This window comes from Rattus norvegicus, chromosome 4 (assembly GCF_036323735.1).
Source record: "Rattus norvegicus strain BN/NHsdMcwi chromosome 4, GRCr8, whole genome shotgun sequence".
In the NCBI taxonomy this organism is placed as follows: Eukaryota; Metazoa; Chordata; class Mammalia; order Rodentia; family Muridae; genus Rattus; species Rattus norvegicus.
In genome coordinates this window covers 156,652,122-156,671,971 of record NC_086022.1, presented here as the reverse complement: position 1 = coordinate 156,671,971, position 19,850 = coordinate 156,652,122, and the positions used below count along the sequence as shown (strand labels likewise).

The 19,850-nt window shown below is 41.5% G+C and overlaps 1 protein-coding gene across 3 annotated transcripts in view; it reads right to left on the bottom strand.

Moving 5' to 3' along the window:
• Mug1l1 (murinoglobulin 1 like 1) overlaps positions 1–19,617 on the bottom strand; it is a 56,417-nt gene extending 36,800 nt beyond the window's left edge. For 2 of the 3 annotated variants that reach the window (XM_039107437.2, XM_039107439.2), the window contains exons 1-8: positions 19,435–19,617; positions 18,078–18,261; positions 17,196–17,355; positions 17,036–17,088; positions 3,118–3,138; positions 2,561–2,729; positions 2,095–2,179; positions 1,022–1,130 (exon numbers count right to left, since the gene is read on the bottom strand). In XM_039107437.2, the coding sequence (XP_038963365.1) occupies positions 1,022–1,130; positions 2,095–2,179; positions 2,561–2,729; positions 3,118–3,138; positions 17,036–17,088; positions 17,196–17,355; positions 18,078–18,261; positions 19,435–19,520 (867 nt within the window). In that variant the 5' untranslated portion in view covers positions 19,521–19,617. The remainder of the gene's footprint in view (positions 1–1,021; positions 1,131–2,094; positions 2,180–2,560; positions 2,730–3,117; positions 3,139–17,035; positions 17,089–17,195; positions 17,356–18,077; positions 18,262–19,434) is intronic. The other variant, NM_001037975.2, reaches the window with a different exon arrangement.
• Between the last annotated feature and the right edge of the window lie 233 nt (positions 19,618–19,850).

Sequence of the window (19,850 nt, the reverse complement as noted above, 5' to 3'; positions counted from 1 at the left end):
GTTTAACATTCCTGTTTTCTCTAATGCTTACAGTGAGCAGAAGAGCCTCATGCCCTACCCATCTCGTACATTGTGGGTGAGGCTACAACCTAGTACAGCCAAGTCAGTCTAGAAGATCCTCAGAAAATGAGAGGTCAAGGTACCATATGATCCACTGTCAGGAATCTACAAAAGGAATCTATATCAGTATACTAAAACATGCTCCCATGCATGGCTTGCCATTTAAATGAGTCATAGACAAGAGAGTCCACCAGATAAACTGATAATCAAAACCAAATAGGAGAACATTAGGGATATGGAGATGACCACCTTTTACAAAATATTCCAGACTCTGACACACAACAGGGCATGCTTTCTGTCCTATGGAAGGTAAAACAGAACAGAACCAAAAGACAGCAAAACAGTGGTTCTACTTGGGAAGAGCAGGGGTCTGGCAGGAGGACAGATGGAAAGAATGGGGTAGGGATTAAGGGAGGTAATCAAGGACATGACATGAGTGAATGAATATATCATAAAGAAGCCTGTTGATTTGAACATCTATTTATATTTTATATGTGCTAATGAAAATGCACCTTCAAAGAATAGTCTACAAGGCACAAAAGTAGTGGAGGTTACCTAGGAAGAGAAGAGGACACAGAAGAATGAGGACCCAAGAGAACAGAGGTGGCAATGGGACAAAGGAATATAGTTAAAATACATGACACTCATGTATAGAAATGACGTAAACATACTATTTCATATAATGAATATGTGCTCAAAATAAATTTGGTGTCCAAGTAAACTTGTTGAAATGTGCCTTTAACAGTGGTGGGTCTGAGGATTGTCACTTCTGTCAGTGTGGTCTTCTGGGCATTGCACACATGCCTGGGCTACTGTTCCATCCCTGCGCTACAGTCCAAGGTCCCAGAACATCCTCTATCAACATCTGGCTATGTGTTTCCTCTCATCTTTGCTGTGTGCTTTTCTGTTGGTTAACCTTGGATATTTAAAAAAAAAAAGGCCTTTGAACAGATTCACTCACCCTGGAGTCCTCTTCTTTGCATGCAGACTTTGTCTCAGAGCTAAAGGTTGGATTTCCATGGCAAAGACTTATCTTTACATGTCCTGGGACAGGCTTCCCATAGGTATATCTGTCACAAGATAAATTCACAGAGACCCAGGGTCTTTCTAAAGAAGAGACCCACTGTCTTCTCACTGAGTCTGTGTGGTTTCATAATGGGCACAAACGTGGACCACCATTGCCTCCTCACACATTCTAAGTGTATATGCTAAGAATTAGCAGTGTAAATAAATGTATTAATAAACAATAAAACATAGGTTCTTGGCTCTATTAAGAACCTAGGAAGACCTGGTTTTCTCCTTTTTGTGGTTTGAAAAGATTAAGTAACCAAACCAGGATCCTCAGCTACTAGATGATGGGGCTGAAATGAGTGGGGAGGATGGGAAATGACTCAGAACTTAACGCACCTCCTCAGTCCTTGGCCTTTGTCCTATGGTTTAGTTTTTGAGCTGGTTCACTGGAATGACAAGCCAATGTAGGCTGGGGTGTGGGCCTTCTGTTTGATTCAGGCACATACTGCAAGTTCCTTCTTTATGGTTCTAGACTTAAATAGAACTTTTATTGGTTGTAGTGCAAGGTCCTCATTTATCAAGTCCAGAAATTCAAGCAGAAGGCTGAGATGCCTAAAGGTTAAACTTGGGTGGCAGTGGTTTGGGGTGGAGGCAGACAGAAAGCTCTTGTCTCTCTGTTCTTTCTGTCACACCATAAGAAGGCAGGGAGATGCCTTGACTTAGTGCTTATGTTCTCTTCACATGGGTCAGTGGATCTTATTATGTCCCTTCCTGTCTCCAAAGGCAGGAAGTCTTTACTGCCTCAAACAATTGATTTTATCCACTGATATCAGCAATGCACGCAGCGAATGATTGCACTGCGATTGATGCAGAGCAGTAAAGGACACAAACGAACACCACAGGGGAAATGTGGGGGAAGGACACAAGTGTAGCATTTCTACATATTCTAAAATGAGGCATTATTCCAGGGATCTTCTGTGTCCGAGTACATTCTTAAGGAAAGGACAGAAGCAGGTAACTCACGTTGCACAGGCAGTCACATTGATTATTTCATCGTACACAGAGATGGCGTTTGGGACCTTCACGTCGACACCAAATCTGGGAAGCACTAATGTGGGAGAGAGAGAGAGGAGATGCTCAGAGAAGAGATGTGAAATGTGTTGTCTTGTTGCCTAAATGATCATTCTCTGTCCAGAAATGGAGATTTCACATTATTAAGGCAATGTCCTCACCCCCAATAAAGTTAGAATGTTGAGTGGTTATGTGCTATATCACTTCTTGCAAACCACAGGGATATCTACTTGATTAACAAACAAACAAGAACACAAGTAATTTGCTTCTGAAAAATCCCAGAACTTTCTGGAAGTTGGAGATGGATAGCCTTAGCTAGAGTCAGAAGAAACCGAGCCTAAAACCCAAAGTAGTTCATTCTATGATAACCAGAAACCTATGACACCCACTTTCTCCTTTTGGTTTTCCCAATCCATACCGAATTCCATTACAGTGAAGGAATGCTCTTCCTTCACTCCTGACTGTTTGAGAATCACTATCTTGTAGGGGCCCTGAATGGGCTCTGCTGACAGGCTGAAGGACAGTTGCTTAAGCCCATTCTCAGTCTTAACGTCTTGCCACTGCATAATTCGGTTCATTTTCGGATCCTGTAAATGAGGGTGTAAATTTCCCAAGTCAGTAAAGTTTTAAGTATTACAATGCTTTTAAGATCACTGTGTTGGGGGGCTGGGGATTTAGCTCAGTGGTAGAGCGCTTGCCTAGGAAGCGCAAGGCCCTGGGTTCGGTCCCCAGCTCTGAAAAAAAAGAACCAAAAAAAAAAAAAAAAAAAAGATCACTGTGTTGGTGATGGAAGCATTTGGGACCTTGGTTATATTTCTTTGGGGAAAAAGAAATAACAGTGAAGTGGGAAATAGCAAACTCATTATCTCGAATGGCAGAGGGCTGCTGACCCAACAACATTCAACAACGTTCCACCATCAGGTTACTTTCATCAGATTGATTTCTCTCTGATTATGAAACATTTAAATTTCTTACCTCAATGTAAGCCAGAGGAAACTGAAACACAAGGAAAACAACGTTAGTTTAGAACAGCAGGTCACAACCCCTTTGGCAAAACTGTTTTCAAAAATGTTTACGTTACCATTCATAACCGTATCAAAATTGTGTTTATGAAGTAGCAACAAAAATAACAAAAAAATGTGTTTGGGGTTCCCACAACATGAGGAACTGGATTAAAAGGTGGCAGTATTAGGAAGGCTAAGAACCACTGATTTAAAAATGTCACCCACACAGCAAATCCAATAGATTTATAGCATAAGCCCTAGAATAGGGTTTTCAGCCAAAATTTGATGAACATAATATCCAGTTAGAAAGTCAATTGTAAGCCTATTCACCACCATAGAGAACTTTTCATTATATTTTCTAGAACTCTTTGAGTCATATGAATCACTCAATAGATTGGAACTCACAAACAGAAATTTGAGGGACATCATCAGTAAGATTTCTCTGATGTTCTGGGAGGCCCACCCTGAGCCTTTATGGTATGGAGATTACAAAATGCATGTCCAAAGCAGGAATATTTTGAGGGGAGAGGGGAGGGTGTGAGAAGGGAGAGAGGAAAGTTAACCAATACTAAGGATCTGTGAAAAAGCCAAGTGGAAATTCACTGCTGTATACAGGAATTAAGAAACATAAGTTAGAAGGAGAGGTAGAAGGAGGAAGCATTGCATGTCTAGATGATGCTGTACCTCAGGGTCAAGGGTCACTAAACAAAGGACTCAGTACTAGGCATGAGGTATTACTCAATGACATGTTTGTCAGGAAGGCCCTAGAGATGCCCCCAAAATCTTGTTACTCTTCTTGATTGCCTGCAGTAACTAGTTGATAATATTCTATTGTGGAAGACACCACACACCTTAGATAAATGGTGGAGAGAAATGAAGCTGATACTGTGGCTTCCTCCCTGCTTAGCAGCTTTCTCAGTGCTACAAGGTACTGTAGAGATTGCTGCAGGAGAGCAGACATCTATGGTCTCATCCAGCTGAGAACCCTATGATATATAACACCAACCTGCCAGGTAAGATGTGCCCATGCAATAGGGACACTGTAACGCCCACCTCAGCCGGCAAGGAAGACACAACATAGTCGGATTCTTCTCAACAGCCTTTATTGCAGGAACGCCTCATTGTTGATATGGGGACCCCGAGCAACAAAGGCACTAGCCTTATATACAAAACAGGCTATGGCTGTAATTTTGTCCTCTAGGGATTGGTGGAGCATGAAATACCTCATTAGCATGAATATCACCCCAGCCTTGTTGATGCTGGAGGTATGCCAACACATGCGCTGTAAGGTTGTTTACCACAAATGACCACCTGATGTCAGCGCCATCTTTTTATCTATATGTGCTGCTCCCTACAGGACACAACTTTAATGGTGGCAACCAACCGAGCTCTGATTAGGTTTGAATTTTGTTCTGCAAGATGGAGTTCATATCAGGTACTGAAAACCCAGTCAACAACCCATGACTGAGGAAGTCTTAAGTCTAAGGGTTCAGAGGTTGGGGATGATACTTTGGTTTAGCTTAATTGTCATGGTGCTAAGCTGCCTTCTTAATAACTTATGCTTATATTCATAGACAAATACTACATTCAGCTGGAATGAGAAAAGTTTCACTGCAGTGTAACCTGGCTTCAGGACACTAGATACCCTCTATTTTCTGTGTGCCTTATTTCCTGACCTTCTGAAATAATTTGTACGTAGGACAGACACCTTCCCTTTCCTGTTCTAACTTTCACCTTTAAGTACTGAGGAAGAGGAAGAGGAGGGGAGGAGGAAGAGGAAGAGGAGGAAGAAGAGGAATAGGAGGAAGAAAGGAGGAAGAGGAGCAGGAGGAGAAGGTGAGGAGGAGGAAGAGGAGGAGGAGGAATGTGCAAATTGTACTTTGAATTTTATAAGTTTAGGATGAAACAAGGGGGGGAAAAGAGGTACTTGTTGACTTAATACACTTTAAGAACATTACTTGATCCAGACAGGCATGAGGGCATATGCATTAACAGTAGCAACCTTGGCAGAGGCAGAGGCAGAGGCAGAGGCAGAGGCAGAGGCAGAGGCAGAGGCAGAGGCAGAGGCAGAGGCAGAGGCAGAGGCAGAGGCAGAGGCAGAGGCAGAGGCAGAGGCAGAGGCAGAGAGGCAGAAGCAGAGGCAGAGGCAGAGAGGCAGAGGCAGGTGAATATCTATGAATTCCAGGCCATCCTGGTCTACATAGAATATTCCAGGTCAGCCAGAATTACATGGTGAAACAAAACAAAATAAAACAATAGACACAGCAAAGTAATTAAATTTGTGAAGCAAAAAACTATTCACAGAAGTCCTACATATGATATCTTTTAATCTCATCCTTGAGGCCCCGGACTATGTGGCCAGCAAAGAAAACTAAGGTATAAAAACTGTGAGTGAAGGAGTAAAACTGCTACTATCAGACTGAGGGACGAAAAATTAGACCAGTTCCTGGCAAGTTCACAGATTGAAAGAGGAACCACAAACAGATAATAAAAATGGTGAAATTCTGGCTTCCTCCCCACACTCCTGATCTCAGAAAAATGCCTTAGGGCTCTACCTCCTACTACTAGGGCAACTCTGTAGTAGACCAGTCTGACACAAGGCTAAGACCAGGACACATTTACCCTAAAGTTTCTGTCTTTGATCAAACTGATCAACCATAAATTAAAGAAAGAAGACCTCTCAAAGATCTTTAAAGGCCTCAGTCTTAGAGAGAGACAGGACTTGCCAGTCCCCTTCTACAGAGTCTTCTCACCCATGTGCCTGCTCTGTGTGTGTGTGTGTGTGTGTGTGTGTGTGTGTGTGTGTGTGTGTGTGTATGTGTGTCTTGACCTCTGGTAAAAGCCTTTCTTCAGTGGCTGATTTTGTCTGCTCTGTGCTCAAGATTTTTCCTTCCTTTTAATTTTTCAGTGGCAAAGAAATGAACCTAAACAGTAGTAGGGAGACCACTTTATAACCATCACACAAAACCTATCCGAATCCAAGGTCAGTAATTTTTACTAGTGAATTCAGAAAGATCAGCATGATAAAAAGTAATGGGACACTTTGAAAAATTTTAATTCCACTGAAAATGTAGGTAACAAATTATAAATTCTATAAACTCCATTCTTTTATGAAAAGTATGGTTTAGGGACTGAATTAATTTCAGTTAAGAAATCCAGTAGACCTAAGAATAACATTGTAAACCATAAGGAATATATTTTAAAAGTCTAAAATAATGGGTAGATATATATGTATTAGACAGAAAAGTTTAGTATTCATTCTCTTTCCAAATCAATATATATGTTATAAATATGTCAATCAAATCTCCAAGGCTGATTGTAGAAGTGCAACCTGATAGTAAAATTTATATGAAACATCCAGGAGCAGTTGATGAAATTCTGAAGAAAAGATTAATTCATGGAAGAGAATTTACCCTAAATAAAAATGGAAGTGCTCTCCTCTGAGAGGCTCCACATAGCATCTCAGTGAAGCAGATGCAGGTACCGACAACATTGGATGGAGGTCAGGAACACTTATGGAAGAGTTGGGGGAAGGATTGAAGGTCACAAAGGAAGTACAAACCCCATGTAAAGACCAACAGAACCAACAAACCCCAACCGTGGGAGCTCTCAGAGTCTGAGCCATCAGACAAAGAGCATACATAAGCTAGAATGAGCCTCCATCCCCTCACATCCCCAACTCCATGTGTAGCAGATTGGCAGCTCAGTCCTCATGGCTACCTTGTCTGGCCTCAGTGGGAGAGGATGAGATTAATCTGGCAGACTTGATGTGCCATGGTGGGGGAGATACACAGGGGAGGCCTCACCCTTTCAGAGAAGAAGGGGAAAGGAAGGGGGAAGGGACTCTGAGGGAGGGACTGGGGGGTGGAAACAGTGTTTGGGCTGTAAATTAACTAATTAAAAAGGAAGAGTTGAAACTATGATGTCCACTCCCCTTTGGGGAGGTGAACAAAGGAAGGGAGACACAGTTGGCAATGTTCTGGCTGCCAGTATAAGAACTTGGGTTTCATCCTAGAATCCACATAAAAAGCAGGCACAAGTATTTTCTGTAATCCCAGCTGGAGAAGCAAGCAGAACAGATAGATCTTGAGGGGTCACTGGCCAGGCAGCCTAACCTGACCATCAAGTCTCAGGGCAGGCAGAGGCTGTGACTCAGAGCCCAGGTTCTATGGTACCCTAAATCAGACACCTGAGACTGTCAGATTGTCTTCTGGCTAGCACACATATACAGATACAAACACACACACACACACACACACACACACAGACATAGACACAGACACACACACACATACACATACACACAAACACACAACTAAACAGTACTACACAGCCACACAAAGTACTAGAAAGTGAGTCAACAACTGGGGTGGTTTGAGTAGGAGTGACTTCCAAAGATTTATGTGATTAAATGTTTGGCCCATAGGGAGTGGGATTATTAGAGGGTGTGGCCTTGACAAAGTACATGTGATCTTGTTGGTAGAAATGTGTGGGTGGTCTTTGAGGTCTCAAATGCTCAAGCTACGCAGTGTGCTGTCTGCAGATTAAGATGTAGAAGTCTCAGTGCCTAAAGTACCATGTCTACCTGCTTCAAGCCATGATGATAGTGGACTAAACCTCTGAAATATTTTTGGTTTTTGTCTTTTTTTGTTTTTTATAAGAGATGCCATAGTCATGGTGTTTCAGCAGAATAATAAAACCCAAAACAACATATACTGGAAAGTTTACAGCGTCATAAGCCTACAGAGGTAGGCAAGGGGATTGAGGGATTGTCCAGCAGAATCATGCACACACACACACACACACAAATGAAGGATGGAACTAGATGTAATGATCTAAGTTGAGGCAATCCAGACATAGAAAGACAAACATGATGTCTCTTATAAGCAGACATTAGCTGTAAAGTAAAAGGTAATCATACTTCAATCCACAGTCCCAGACAGGTTAAGTAATGAGGAGGGCTTTAGGGGATGCGTGGATCTCCCTGGAAAGAGAAAACATAATAGATTTTGCAGGTGGACTCAGGGAGGGTGGGGATGGAAACAGAAGGGATCCGGTCAGGAAGGGAGAGAAGGAGGGGGAGAGTATGGGGCGAGATGAATGGAATAGGAGACATTTAGAGGGTGGTGTGGAAACTTCCTGGAATCTATGAGGGTGACCTTTGTGAGGACTCTAAGTAATGGAGGATAGGGAGCCATCTTCTATGACCAGACAAGGCTCCCAGTGGTGGGGTTGGGACACCAACCCAGCCACAAAGCCTTTGACCCACCCCTGTCCTACCAGCAAGAGGTGCTGAGGCAATGGGGGCTCAGAGCTCGTGGGAGCGGCCAACCAATGACTGGCCTAACTTGAAGCCCAATCCATGAGAGGAACCCTATGCCCCATACTGCTTAGAAGGCTAGGAACGGAGAAACCGCCGGAACCTGAAGGAAACAGACCGGATAAACAGTTCTCTGCACCCAAATCCCATGGGAGGGAGAGCTAAACCTTCAGAGAGGCAGACATGCCTGGGAAACCAGAAGAGACTGCACTCTGCACACATCTCGGACGCCAGAGGAAAACACCAAATGCCATCTGGAACCCTGGTGCACTGAAGTTCCCGGAAACGGTGGCGCAGATCTTCCTGGTTGCTGCTGCCGCAGAGAGCTCGTGGGCAGCACCCCGCGAGCAAACTTGAGCCTCGAGACCACAGGTAAGACCAAATTTCTGCTGCAAGTGACCTGCCTGGTGAACTCAAGACACAGGCCCACAGGAACAGCTGAAGACCTGTAGAGAGGAAAAACTACACGCCCGAAAGCAGAACACTCTGTCCCCATAACTGGCTGAAAGAAAAGAGGAAAACAGGTCTACAGCACTCCTGACACACAGGCTTATAGGACAGTCTAGCCACTGTCAGAAATAGCAGAACAAAGTAACACTAGAGATAATCTGATGGCGAGAGGCAAGCGGAGGAACCCAAGCAACAGAAACCAAGACTACATGGCACCATCGGAGCCCAATTCTCCCATCAAAACAAACATGGAATATCCAAACGCACCAGAAAAGCAAGATCTAGTTTCAAAATCATATTTGATCATGATGCTGGAGGACTTCAAGAAAGACGTGAAGAACTCCCTTAGAGAAACACAGGAAAACATTAATAAACAAGTAGAAGCCTACAGAGAGGAATCACAAAAATCCCTGAAAGAATTCCAGGAAAACACAATCAAACAGTTGAAGGAATTAAAAATGGAAATAGAAGCAACCAAGAAAGAACACATGGAAACAACCCTGGATATAGAAAACCAAAAGAAGAGACAAGGAGCTGTAGATACAAGCTTCATCAACAGAATACAAGGGATGGAAGAGAGAATCTCAGGAGCAGAAGATTCCATAGAAATCATTGAATCAACTGTCAAAGATAATGTAAAGCGGAAAAAGCTACTGGTCCAAAACATACAGGAAATCCAGGACTCAATGAGAAGATCAAACCTAAGGATAATAGGTATAGAAGAAAGTGAAGACTCCCAGCTCAAAGGACCAGTAAATATCTTCAACAAAATCATAGAAGAAAACTTCCCTAACCTGAAAAAAGAGATACCCATAGGCATACAAGAAGCCTACAGAACTCCAAATAGATTGGACCAGAAAAGAAACACCTCCCGTCACATAATAGTCAAAACACCAAACGCACAAAATAAAGAAAGAATATTAAAAGCAGTAAGGGAAAAAGGTCAAGTAACATATAAAGGCAGACCTATCAGAATCACACCAGACTTCTCGCCAGAAGCTATGAAGGCCAGATGATCCTGGACTGATGTCATACAGACCCAAAGAGAACACAAATGCCAGCCCAGGTTACTGTATCCTGCAAAACTCTCAATTAACATAGATGGAGAAACCAAGATATTCCATGACAAAACCAAATTTACACAATATCTTTCTACAAATCCAGCACTACAAAGGATAATAAATGGTAAAGCCCAACATAGGGAGGCAAGCTATAACCTAGAAGAAGCAAGAAACTAATCGTCTTGGCAACAAAACAAAGAGAATGAAAGCACACAAACATAACCTCACATCCAAATATGAATATAACGGGAAGCAATAATCACTATTCCTTAATATCTCTCAACATCAATGGCCTCAACTCCCCAATAAAAAGACATAGATTAACAAACTGGATACGCAACGAGGACCCTGCATTCTGCTGCCTACAGGAAACACACCTCAGAGACAAAGACAGACATTACCTCAGAGTGAAAGGCTGGAAAACAATTTTCCAAGCAAATGGTCAGAAGAAGCAAGCTGGAGTAGCCATTCTAATATCAAATAAAATCAATTTTCAATTAAAAGTCATCAAAAAAGATAAGGAAGGACACTTCATATTCATCGAAGGAAAAATCCACCAAGATGAACTCTCAATCCTAAATATCTATGCCCCAAATACAAGGGCACCTACATACATAAAAGAAACCTTACTAAAGCTCAAAACACACATTGCACCTCACACAATAATAGTGGGAGATTTCAACACCCCACTCTCATCAATGGACAGATCATGGAAACAGAAATTGAACAGAGATGTAGACAGACTAAGAGAAGTCATGAGCCAAATGGACTTAACGGATATTTATAGAACATTCTATCCTAAAGCAAAAGGATATACCTTCTTCTCAGCTCCTCATGGTACTTTCTCCAAAATTGACCATATAATTGGTCAAAAAACGGGCCTCAACAGGTACAGAAAGATAGAAATAATCCCATGCGTGCTATCGGACCACCACGGCCTAAAACTGGTCTTCAATAACAATCAAGGAAGAATGCCCACATATACTTGGAAATTGAACAATGCTCTACTCAATGATAACCTGGTCAAGGAAGAAATAAAGAAAGAAATTAAAAACTTTTTAGAATTTAATGAAAATGAAGGTACAACATACCCAAACTTATGGGACACAATGAAAGCTGTGCTAAGAGGAAAACTCATAGCGCTGAGTGCCTGCAGAAAGAAACAGGAAAGAGCATATGTCAGCAGCTTGACAGCACACCTAAAAGCTCTAGAACAAAAAGAAGCACATACACCCAGGAGGAGTAGAAGGCAGGAAATAATCAAACTCAGAGCGGGAATCAACCAAGTAGAAACAAAAAGGACCATAGAAAGAATCAACAGAACCAAAAGTTGGTTCTTTGAGAAAATCAACAAGATAGATAAACCCTTAGCCAGACTAACGAGAGGACACAGAGAGTGCGTCCAAATTAACAAAATCAGAAATGAAAAGGGAGACATAACAACAGATTCAGAGGAAATTCAAAAAATCATCAGATCTTACTATAAAAACCTATATTCAACAAAACTTGAAAATCTTCAGGAAATGGATAATTTCCTAGACAGATACCAGGTACCAAAGTTAAATCAGGAACAGATAAACCAGTTAAACAACCCCATAACTCCTAAGGAAATAGAAGCAGTCATTAAAGGTCTCCCAACCAAAAAGAGCCCAGGTCTAGACGGGTTTAGTGCAGAATTCTACCAAACCTTCATAGAAGACCTCATACCAATATTATCCAAACTATTCCACAAAATTGAAACAGATGGATCACTACCGAATACCTTCTACGAAGCCACAATTACTCTTATACCTAAACCACACAAAGACACAACAAAGAAAGAGAACTTCAGACCAATTTCCCTTATGAATATCGATGCAAAAATACTCAACAAAATTCTGGCAAACCGAATCCAAGAGCACATCAAAACAATCATTCACCATGACCAAGTAGGCTTCATCCCAGGCATGCAGGGATGGTTTAATATACGGAAAACCATCAACGTGATCCATTATATAAACAAACTGAAAGAACAAAACCACATGATCATTTCATTAGATGCTGAGAAAGCATTTGACAAAATTCGACACCCCTTCATGATAAAAGTCCTGGAGAGAATAGGAATTCAAGGCCCATACCTAAACATAATAAAAGCCATATACAGCAAACCAGTTGCTAACATTAAACTAAATGGAGAGAAACTCGAAGCAATACCACTAAAATCAGGGACTAGACAAGGCTGCCCACTCTCTCCCTACTTATTCAATATAGTTCTTGAAGTTCTAGCCAGAGCAATCAGACAACAAAAGGAGGTCAAGGGGATACAGATCGGAAAAGAAGAAGTCAAAATATCACTGTTTGCAGATGATATGATAGTGTATTTAAGTGATCCCAAAAGTCCCACCAGAGAACTACTAAAGCTGATAAACAACTTCAGCAAAGTGGCTGGGTATAAAATTAACTCAAATAAATCAGTAGCCTTCCTCTACACAAAAGAGAAACAAGCCGAGAAAGAAATTAGGGAAACGACACCCTTCATAATAGACCCAAATAATATAAAGTACCTCGGTGTGACTTTAACCAAGCAAGTAAAAGATCTGTACAATAAGAACTACAAGACACTGAAGAAGGAAATTGAAGAAGACCTCAGAAGATGGAAAGATCTCCCATGCTCATGGATTGGCAGGATCAATATAGTAAAAATGGCCATTTTACCAAAAGCAATCTACAGATTCAATGCAATCCCCATCAAAATACCAATCCAATTCTTCAAAGAGTTAGACAGAACAATTTGCAAATTCATCTGGAATAACAAAAAACCCAAGATAGCTAAAGCTATCCTCAACAATAAAAGGACTTCAGGGGGGATCACTATCCCTGAACTCAAGCAGTATTACAGAGCAATAGTGATTAAAAACTGCATGGTATTGGTACAGAGACAGACAGATAGACCAATGGAATAGAATTGAAGACCCAGAAATGAACCCACACACCTATGGTCACTTGATTTTTGACAAAGGAGCCAAAACCATCAAATGGAAAAAAGATAGCATTTTCAGCAAATGGTGCTGGTTCAACTGGAGGTCAACATGTAGAAGAATGCAGATCGATCCATGCTTATCACCCTGTACAAAGCTTAAGTCCAAGTGGATCAAGGACCTCCACATCAAACCAGACACACTCAAACTAATAGAAGAAAAACTAGGGAAGCATCTGGAACACATGGGCACTGGAAAAAATTTCCTAAACAAAACACCAATGGCTTACGCTCTAAGATCAAGAATCGACAAATGGGATCTCATAAAACTACAGAGCTTCTGTAAGGCAAAGGACACGGTGGTTAGGACAAAACGGCAACCAACAGATTGGGAAAAGATCTTTACCAATCCTACAACAGATAGAGGCCTTATATCCAAAATATACAAAGAACTCAAGAAGTTAGACCGCAGGGAAACAAATAACCCTATTAAAAAATGGGGTTCAGAGCTAAACAAAGAATTCACAGCTGAGGAATGCCGAATGGCTGAGAAACACCTAAAGAAATGTTCAACATCTTTAGTCATAAGGGAAATGCAAATCAAAACAACCCTGAGATTTCACCTCACACCAGTGAGAATGGCTAAGATCAAAAACTCAGGGGACAACAGATGCTGGCGAGGATGTGGAGGAAGAGGAACACTCCTCCATTGTTGGTGGGATTGCAAACTGGTACAACCATTCTGGAAATCAGTCTGGAGAATCCTCAGAAAATTGGACATTGAACTGCCTGAGGATCCAGCTATACCTCTCTTGGGCATATACCCAAAAGATGCCCCAACATATAAGAAAGACACGTGCTCCACTATGTTCATCGCAGCCTTATTTATAATAGCCAGAAGCTGGAAAGAACCCAGATGCCCTTCAACAGAGGAATGGATACAGAAAATGTGGTACATCTACACAATGGAATATTACTCAGCTATCAAAAACGACTTTATGAAATTCGTAGGCAAATGGTTGGAACTGGAAAATATCATCCTGAGTGAGCTAACCCAGTCACAGAAAGACATACATGGTATGCACTCATTGATAAGTGGCTATTAGCCCAAATGCTTGAATTACCCTAGATCCCTAGAACAAATGAAACTCAAGACGGATGATCAAAATGTGAATGCTTCACTCCTTCTTTAAAAGGGGAACAAGAATACCCTTGGCAGGGAAGGGAGAGGCAAAGATTAAAACAGAGACTGAAGGAACACCCATTCAGAGCCTGCCCCACATATGGCCCATACATATACAGCCATCCAATTAGACAAGATGGATGATGCAAAGAAGTGCAGACCGACAGGAGCCGGATGTAGATCGCTCCTGAGAGACACAGCCAGAATACAGCAAATACAGTGGCGAGTGCCAGCAGCAAACCACTGAACTGAGAATAGGTCCCCTATTGAAGGAATCAGAGAAAGAACTGGAAGAGCTTGAAGGGGCTCGAGACCCCATATGTACAACAATGCCAAGCAACCAGAGCTTCCAGGGACTAAGCCACTACCTAAAGACTATACATGGACTGACCCTGGACTCTGACCTCATAGGTAGCATTGAATATCCTAGTAAGATCACCAGTGGAAGGGGAAGCCCTGGGTCCTGCTAAGACTGAACCCCCAGTGAACTAGACTGTTGGGGGGAGGGCGGCAATGGGGGGAGGGTTGGGAGGGGAACACCCATAAGGAAGGGGAGGGGGAGGGGGAGGGGGAGGGGGATGTTTTCCCGGAAACCGGGAAAGGGAATAACACTCGAAATGTATATAAGAAATCCTCAAGTTAATAAAATAAAAAATAAAAAATAAAAAATAAATTTAAAAAAATTTAAAAAAAGAAGGCTAGGAAGGAGACGTTAGATGGCTCAGAGTCCTAGTGTAGAATGAAACATGACTAACTGAGGGGAAAAGTCAATGAAAGGATTCCTAATGATATCCTGCTATACTCATGGTGCCCTCCCCAGCTCAGTCTTCATTAGCAAAGCTTTCTCCAGCAACTTATGGGAAGAGATGCAGACACTCACATCCAAACAATAGACAGAGCTTGGGAAACCCTGAAGAAGAGTGGGAGGAAGGATTGTAGGAGACAGAGGGGTCAAGAACATCAAGAGAATGCAGCCCTCAGAATCAGTAAAGCATGACCCACAGGAGTTCGCAGAGACTAAAGTGACAATCATGGAGCTTGCTGGGGTCTGTGCTAGATTCTCTGCATGCCGTGCTGGTTTAGCTCAGGGTGTTTGTGGGAGTCCTAACAGTGGGAGTGGGTGTGTCTTTGACTCTTTGTCTGCTCTTGGGACCCTTCCCCCCCCACTGAGTTGTTTTGCCCAGACTTTATATGAGGGTCTGTACCTAGTCTTATTGTATCTTGTTTTGCCATATTCAATCACTGGGAGGGCTACTTTTTTCTGAAGGGAAATGGATCTGGAGCAAAGCGGAGGTTGTGGGGAGACTAGGAGGAACAGGGTGAAGGAAGGCTATGGTCAGGATGTTTTGTATGAGAGAAGAATAAATTGTAGAAAAAAGAAAAATATATACATGGTAAAATTATACAACAGATTATTGGAATAAGTAGAACTTTTAGAATCTCCAAAAAATGGTGTCTATTGTAATTTGCTATTTGTAAAGGAGAAAGTAAGTAAAAGTGGATTGACATTTTGTTTAATTTTTAAGTATTTCTTTGAGACATTTTTACAGTATTTTCTGATGATATTCACCCCTTCCAGACCTACCGCCCTTCCCTACATACCTGATTAGTGTTCTCTCCTTTTTTCTATCCATTAAGTATAATTTGTGCTGCATACCCATATATTCTTGGACATGTGGACTTCCACTGAAGGATGGTTGACTTAGCAGGGTCTATCCTAGTAAAGATAACTGACTTTCTCCCAGTAGCTGTCCTAACAAGAGCTCCTCAGCTAGGGGTTGGACTTCGTGTCCATCTCTCCTCTCCATGGCAGTGTTCTGCATATGCTTGTGTATGCTAATGCAACTGTAAATTCATATGTGCAGCCGCCAGGCTGTGTTAGGGATTGTTCCCTTGCATGCATTCTGGATCTAACAGGATTCACCTCTGCCTCTTACGGTTTTTCTTTCCTCATGACACAATAATCTTGGTGTCTTGGGAGGTGAGGATGGGATTTAGATGTCCAATTTAGGATTTCATATTCTACAGTAAAGCTGGTACAGACGGGATTCATCACCCCTATGGGCTGGCTTCCATACAGCTGGAAGGTGTGATGCATAGTATCAGAGGGGGAAGATAACAATCATCCTCACCCAGTTATGAAGCCTATAAACTATGAGAATCACTGTCCAGGTAAGACATGACCACTGGAGCAATAGTAGCACAAATGTCAAGGAAGTAACCAACCATTGTCTGACTGGACTTAAGTCCCACTGTGCAAGATGAAACCCACACACTTGGAATCATGGGCTTCACACATCATAGGCCCCATGTGAGAACACACTATCATTGTGCTGCTAGAGGACGCAGTATTAAGACAACTGTTGTTGATTTATCTTTATGTTTCTAGATTAAAGCATCCCTCATGCCTCATCAGAGAACCTTCTATTCATAGGAGAGAGTATTTAACACAGATACACACAACTTGCCTAAGCACAGAGCACAGGAGACTGAAATGCAATTTTATTCTTAGAGGAATTCATCTAGGGAAGAACCCAAGTGTTAAATATGAGGTTATAAAATAATAGAGACTGTGTGAAAAATATCCCTGTCACACTAGGAATAGATTTCTGAGGGATGGTAACAGAATCTAGAAAAGAAATGACTGAAAAACCTAAAAGGTTCTATACAGTATAAGGCTCCACAGAGTATGAAGACAATCCAGAGATACTTATCCAGTCAAATGGAGTCCAAATAAGGACAGTCACATATAAGGAAGCCATAGGATGGCCAATGGTAGAAGAGCTGAGGCTATAAAGTGGCAAAGGAACAGAATAGAAAAAAGGGCTAACCCATGTCTCAGAAGGAGCTGGAAATTAGAATGTTGCTGTGACATTTTGTCTTGAAGAACCCACCAATACCCATAGGTAAAAAACTCACCAACTCATTCAGGGGGTGTAGATTTTTATCCATAGAGACAACCCGAAATTTAACTGGAAAAAGAGAAAGAATTTTCTAGTGAGGTCCAAAGACCCAGGCCTTCTTCACACCATGTTTAGGGTGGTGTATTAATTCCTTTGCCCACCGTGGAGCTTCATACCTGACTGTCCTGGCTTGTACATGGGCTTATCAGTCTGGACAAAGACAACACTTTCTTTGTTCTTCACAAGCACCACACGCCTTTCGCTGAATTTATGCTTAGCCCCTTCAATGTTGATGTCGAGTGACTCCTCCTCTTCAGAAGAGGGCAATCTAGGGATCTGAGAACGACAGGAACACAGACCCTTCACCATCTCCCTCTGCCTTTCTTACATTACCTCATTAACCTTTTCTCTGATGGAGGTGGAGGCACCATCAGTTTCTGTTTAAGTATTACATGGAGGGAAAAATTGCCATGAAAAGAAAAAGAAGAAAAGAAAACTGATTTTATGTAAGTCAATGGGAGTTTATGTGAACAACAAAAACACAGTCATCTTTACAGAGTAAATATAATCTTCATTGAAAATTACCTCTAAGACACAAAAGAAACTTAGCTCTAACTCTCAAACTGAAGTAGAGAATAAGATAATGTATTAATGGTGGTAAGAATTATGTCTTGAGGATAGGTCCCAAAGAAGAAACCCATCACTTATTCAGGATCTCAGGATTATGCATAGGAGCTGTGAACCTAATTATCTGGAGTGCTGTTTGAAAGTTTATTAACTTACTAGCAGGAAGTGCTATGAACTGGAGAACCCTTTCTTTCTCTGGTCTGTGGGCTTTTTGAGGGAATTCAATGGGACAAGTTTTGACTTCTCATTTTGTGGTGGAATGATGTATTCTATTTGTTTATTGGGTAAATGTTCTAAAATCCTATTGTTTTGAGATCACAGATATGTTTCTAGAATAACATTTTTTGAAACATGTATGGGTATTGTATGTACATACTCACACGCATGTGCATAAGTATGTAAACAAATCAGGACGGGTACTTAGTACTCACAGTGAAGGAAACACAGTGGAACAAGTCCTTGTCAACCACAAGCTCATCGAACAGTTTTCTCGTTCCCCTTTGAGATATCAAGGAAGCTGTCACAGTCACTGTCTCATTCAGATGGTATAGATGCAGGCAGATTTTCTCAGGGGTCTCGGTGTAGAGCTGGGACGGGACCAGCACCATATACTTCCTGGAAAGGAAGGGGTTCCGGACAGCTGACGACAGATGTCATTGTCTATAACTGGAGTTTCATCACAGTCACCATTACCATCCATGTTTCAACAGTCTGAGATGGCAGGTTGACAGTGTGGCAGTGTCACAGTTTGTCACACAGCAGAGTGGCAAGACAATTATTAGCTCGTCAATCACCACCTTCAGCAGTGATACCTGCCAGGGCAGGTTTGAATGGCATGTACTCCCTTCACTAAGCAACCAGCATGCACGTTCTAGAAAGGTTTATTTTTTAAATGAAAATCCAGGAGGAATAATTGTTCTTTTCATAGAAATTTATCATGATTGTTTTTCACTACCATTTTAATCCTTAAAAATAACTCAATACCCTATTTTTTATTTTGGGGTACTTTTCAAATAAAGGTTTATGATGTGACTGTGAAATTCAAACTTGCATAATTTACCTATGTTACACTTGAGCAAGTGCCGAAGTCTGTCTGTGGGAATCATTCTTTATCTTTTCCTATAATTAGGGATGTTTGCCCTCCAAATCTAGCCAGTCATTGCTATATCACACTATGCAAAAATACCACTAGTTTGCTTTTTAATTTTACCACCTTAAATATATTTTTCTGGTCACAGATACAAATAAAATCACTCAACAATATAATCCTAATTATATGGTTATTTTGACCATCAAATAAAAAGTTCTATTGGTAGTTTAATCCAAAGTCTTTGATCGTAACAAGAGTATTGTTTTAGGACACAAACATCCACAGGGTTCTGATGTGCCAGACATCTCATCCGTCTCATGGTTGAACCATAGGCTACACATTTCCAACCCATTAAAATGCTTGTTTACAAAGTGCTTAAATAGTTTCAACACCTGAGAATTCTCTGATGATTGGGATTTGAGACACTCCTTGTTCAGTAATAAGAGGAATACTATTCTAAATCATACCACACAGTTTAGTAACACTGGTTGCTTTAGAATTGGAAAAAAGATCACCTAGAATCAGGTAAGAATTGTATGTGTATAATTGCAATCATATATACATATACACACACATAATTGTTAATTAAAAAGTAAAAAGAATTTTGTGAGTTTTTCAGGGAAAGGAACTGTGAATGGAAATGGATAGTTTCCGATTGGAGGAGGGATGATGTGGAAGAGGGTCTTGGTGGTACTCACGAGTTTCCATTGAGCAAGGAAGCAAAAGGCAGGAAGGCAAGAAGAGCTGAAAAAAGGCACAGCTGAGCCTCTCTGTCCTTCTTCATGATGGAAGGACAGGAGGACAGGACGACAGGAAGACAAGAGGACAGGGCTTATGCTGTCCTCTTCCTTAACACTGCTTCCAGAGTCCTCCAATCCACAGCGGCTTATTTATGAGTCCTCTCTGTAAACAGAACTCTGCCCAAGGTGTTCAAATAGCAAAATAGAATATTTGTTCTCTGTGAATGTCACTGTGTTCAGTGCTGGCCTGAGCACAACTCAAATAAATTACACCAGTTGCACGAAATGTGCCAGGGGATCTGTGGACAGTGTTGGTAAAGGATCAAGGACACAGATTTTGCTTAGTCTGAATTAGAGCAGACTTTCTCAATTTA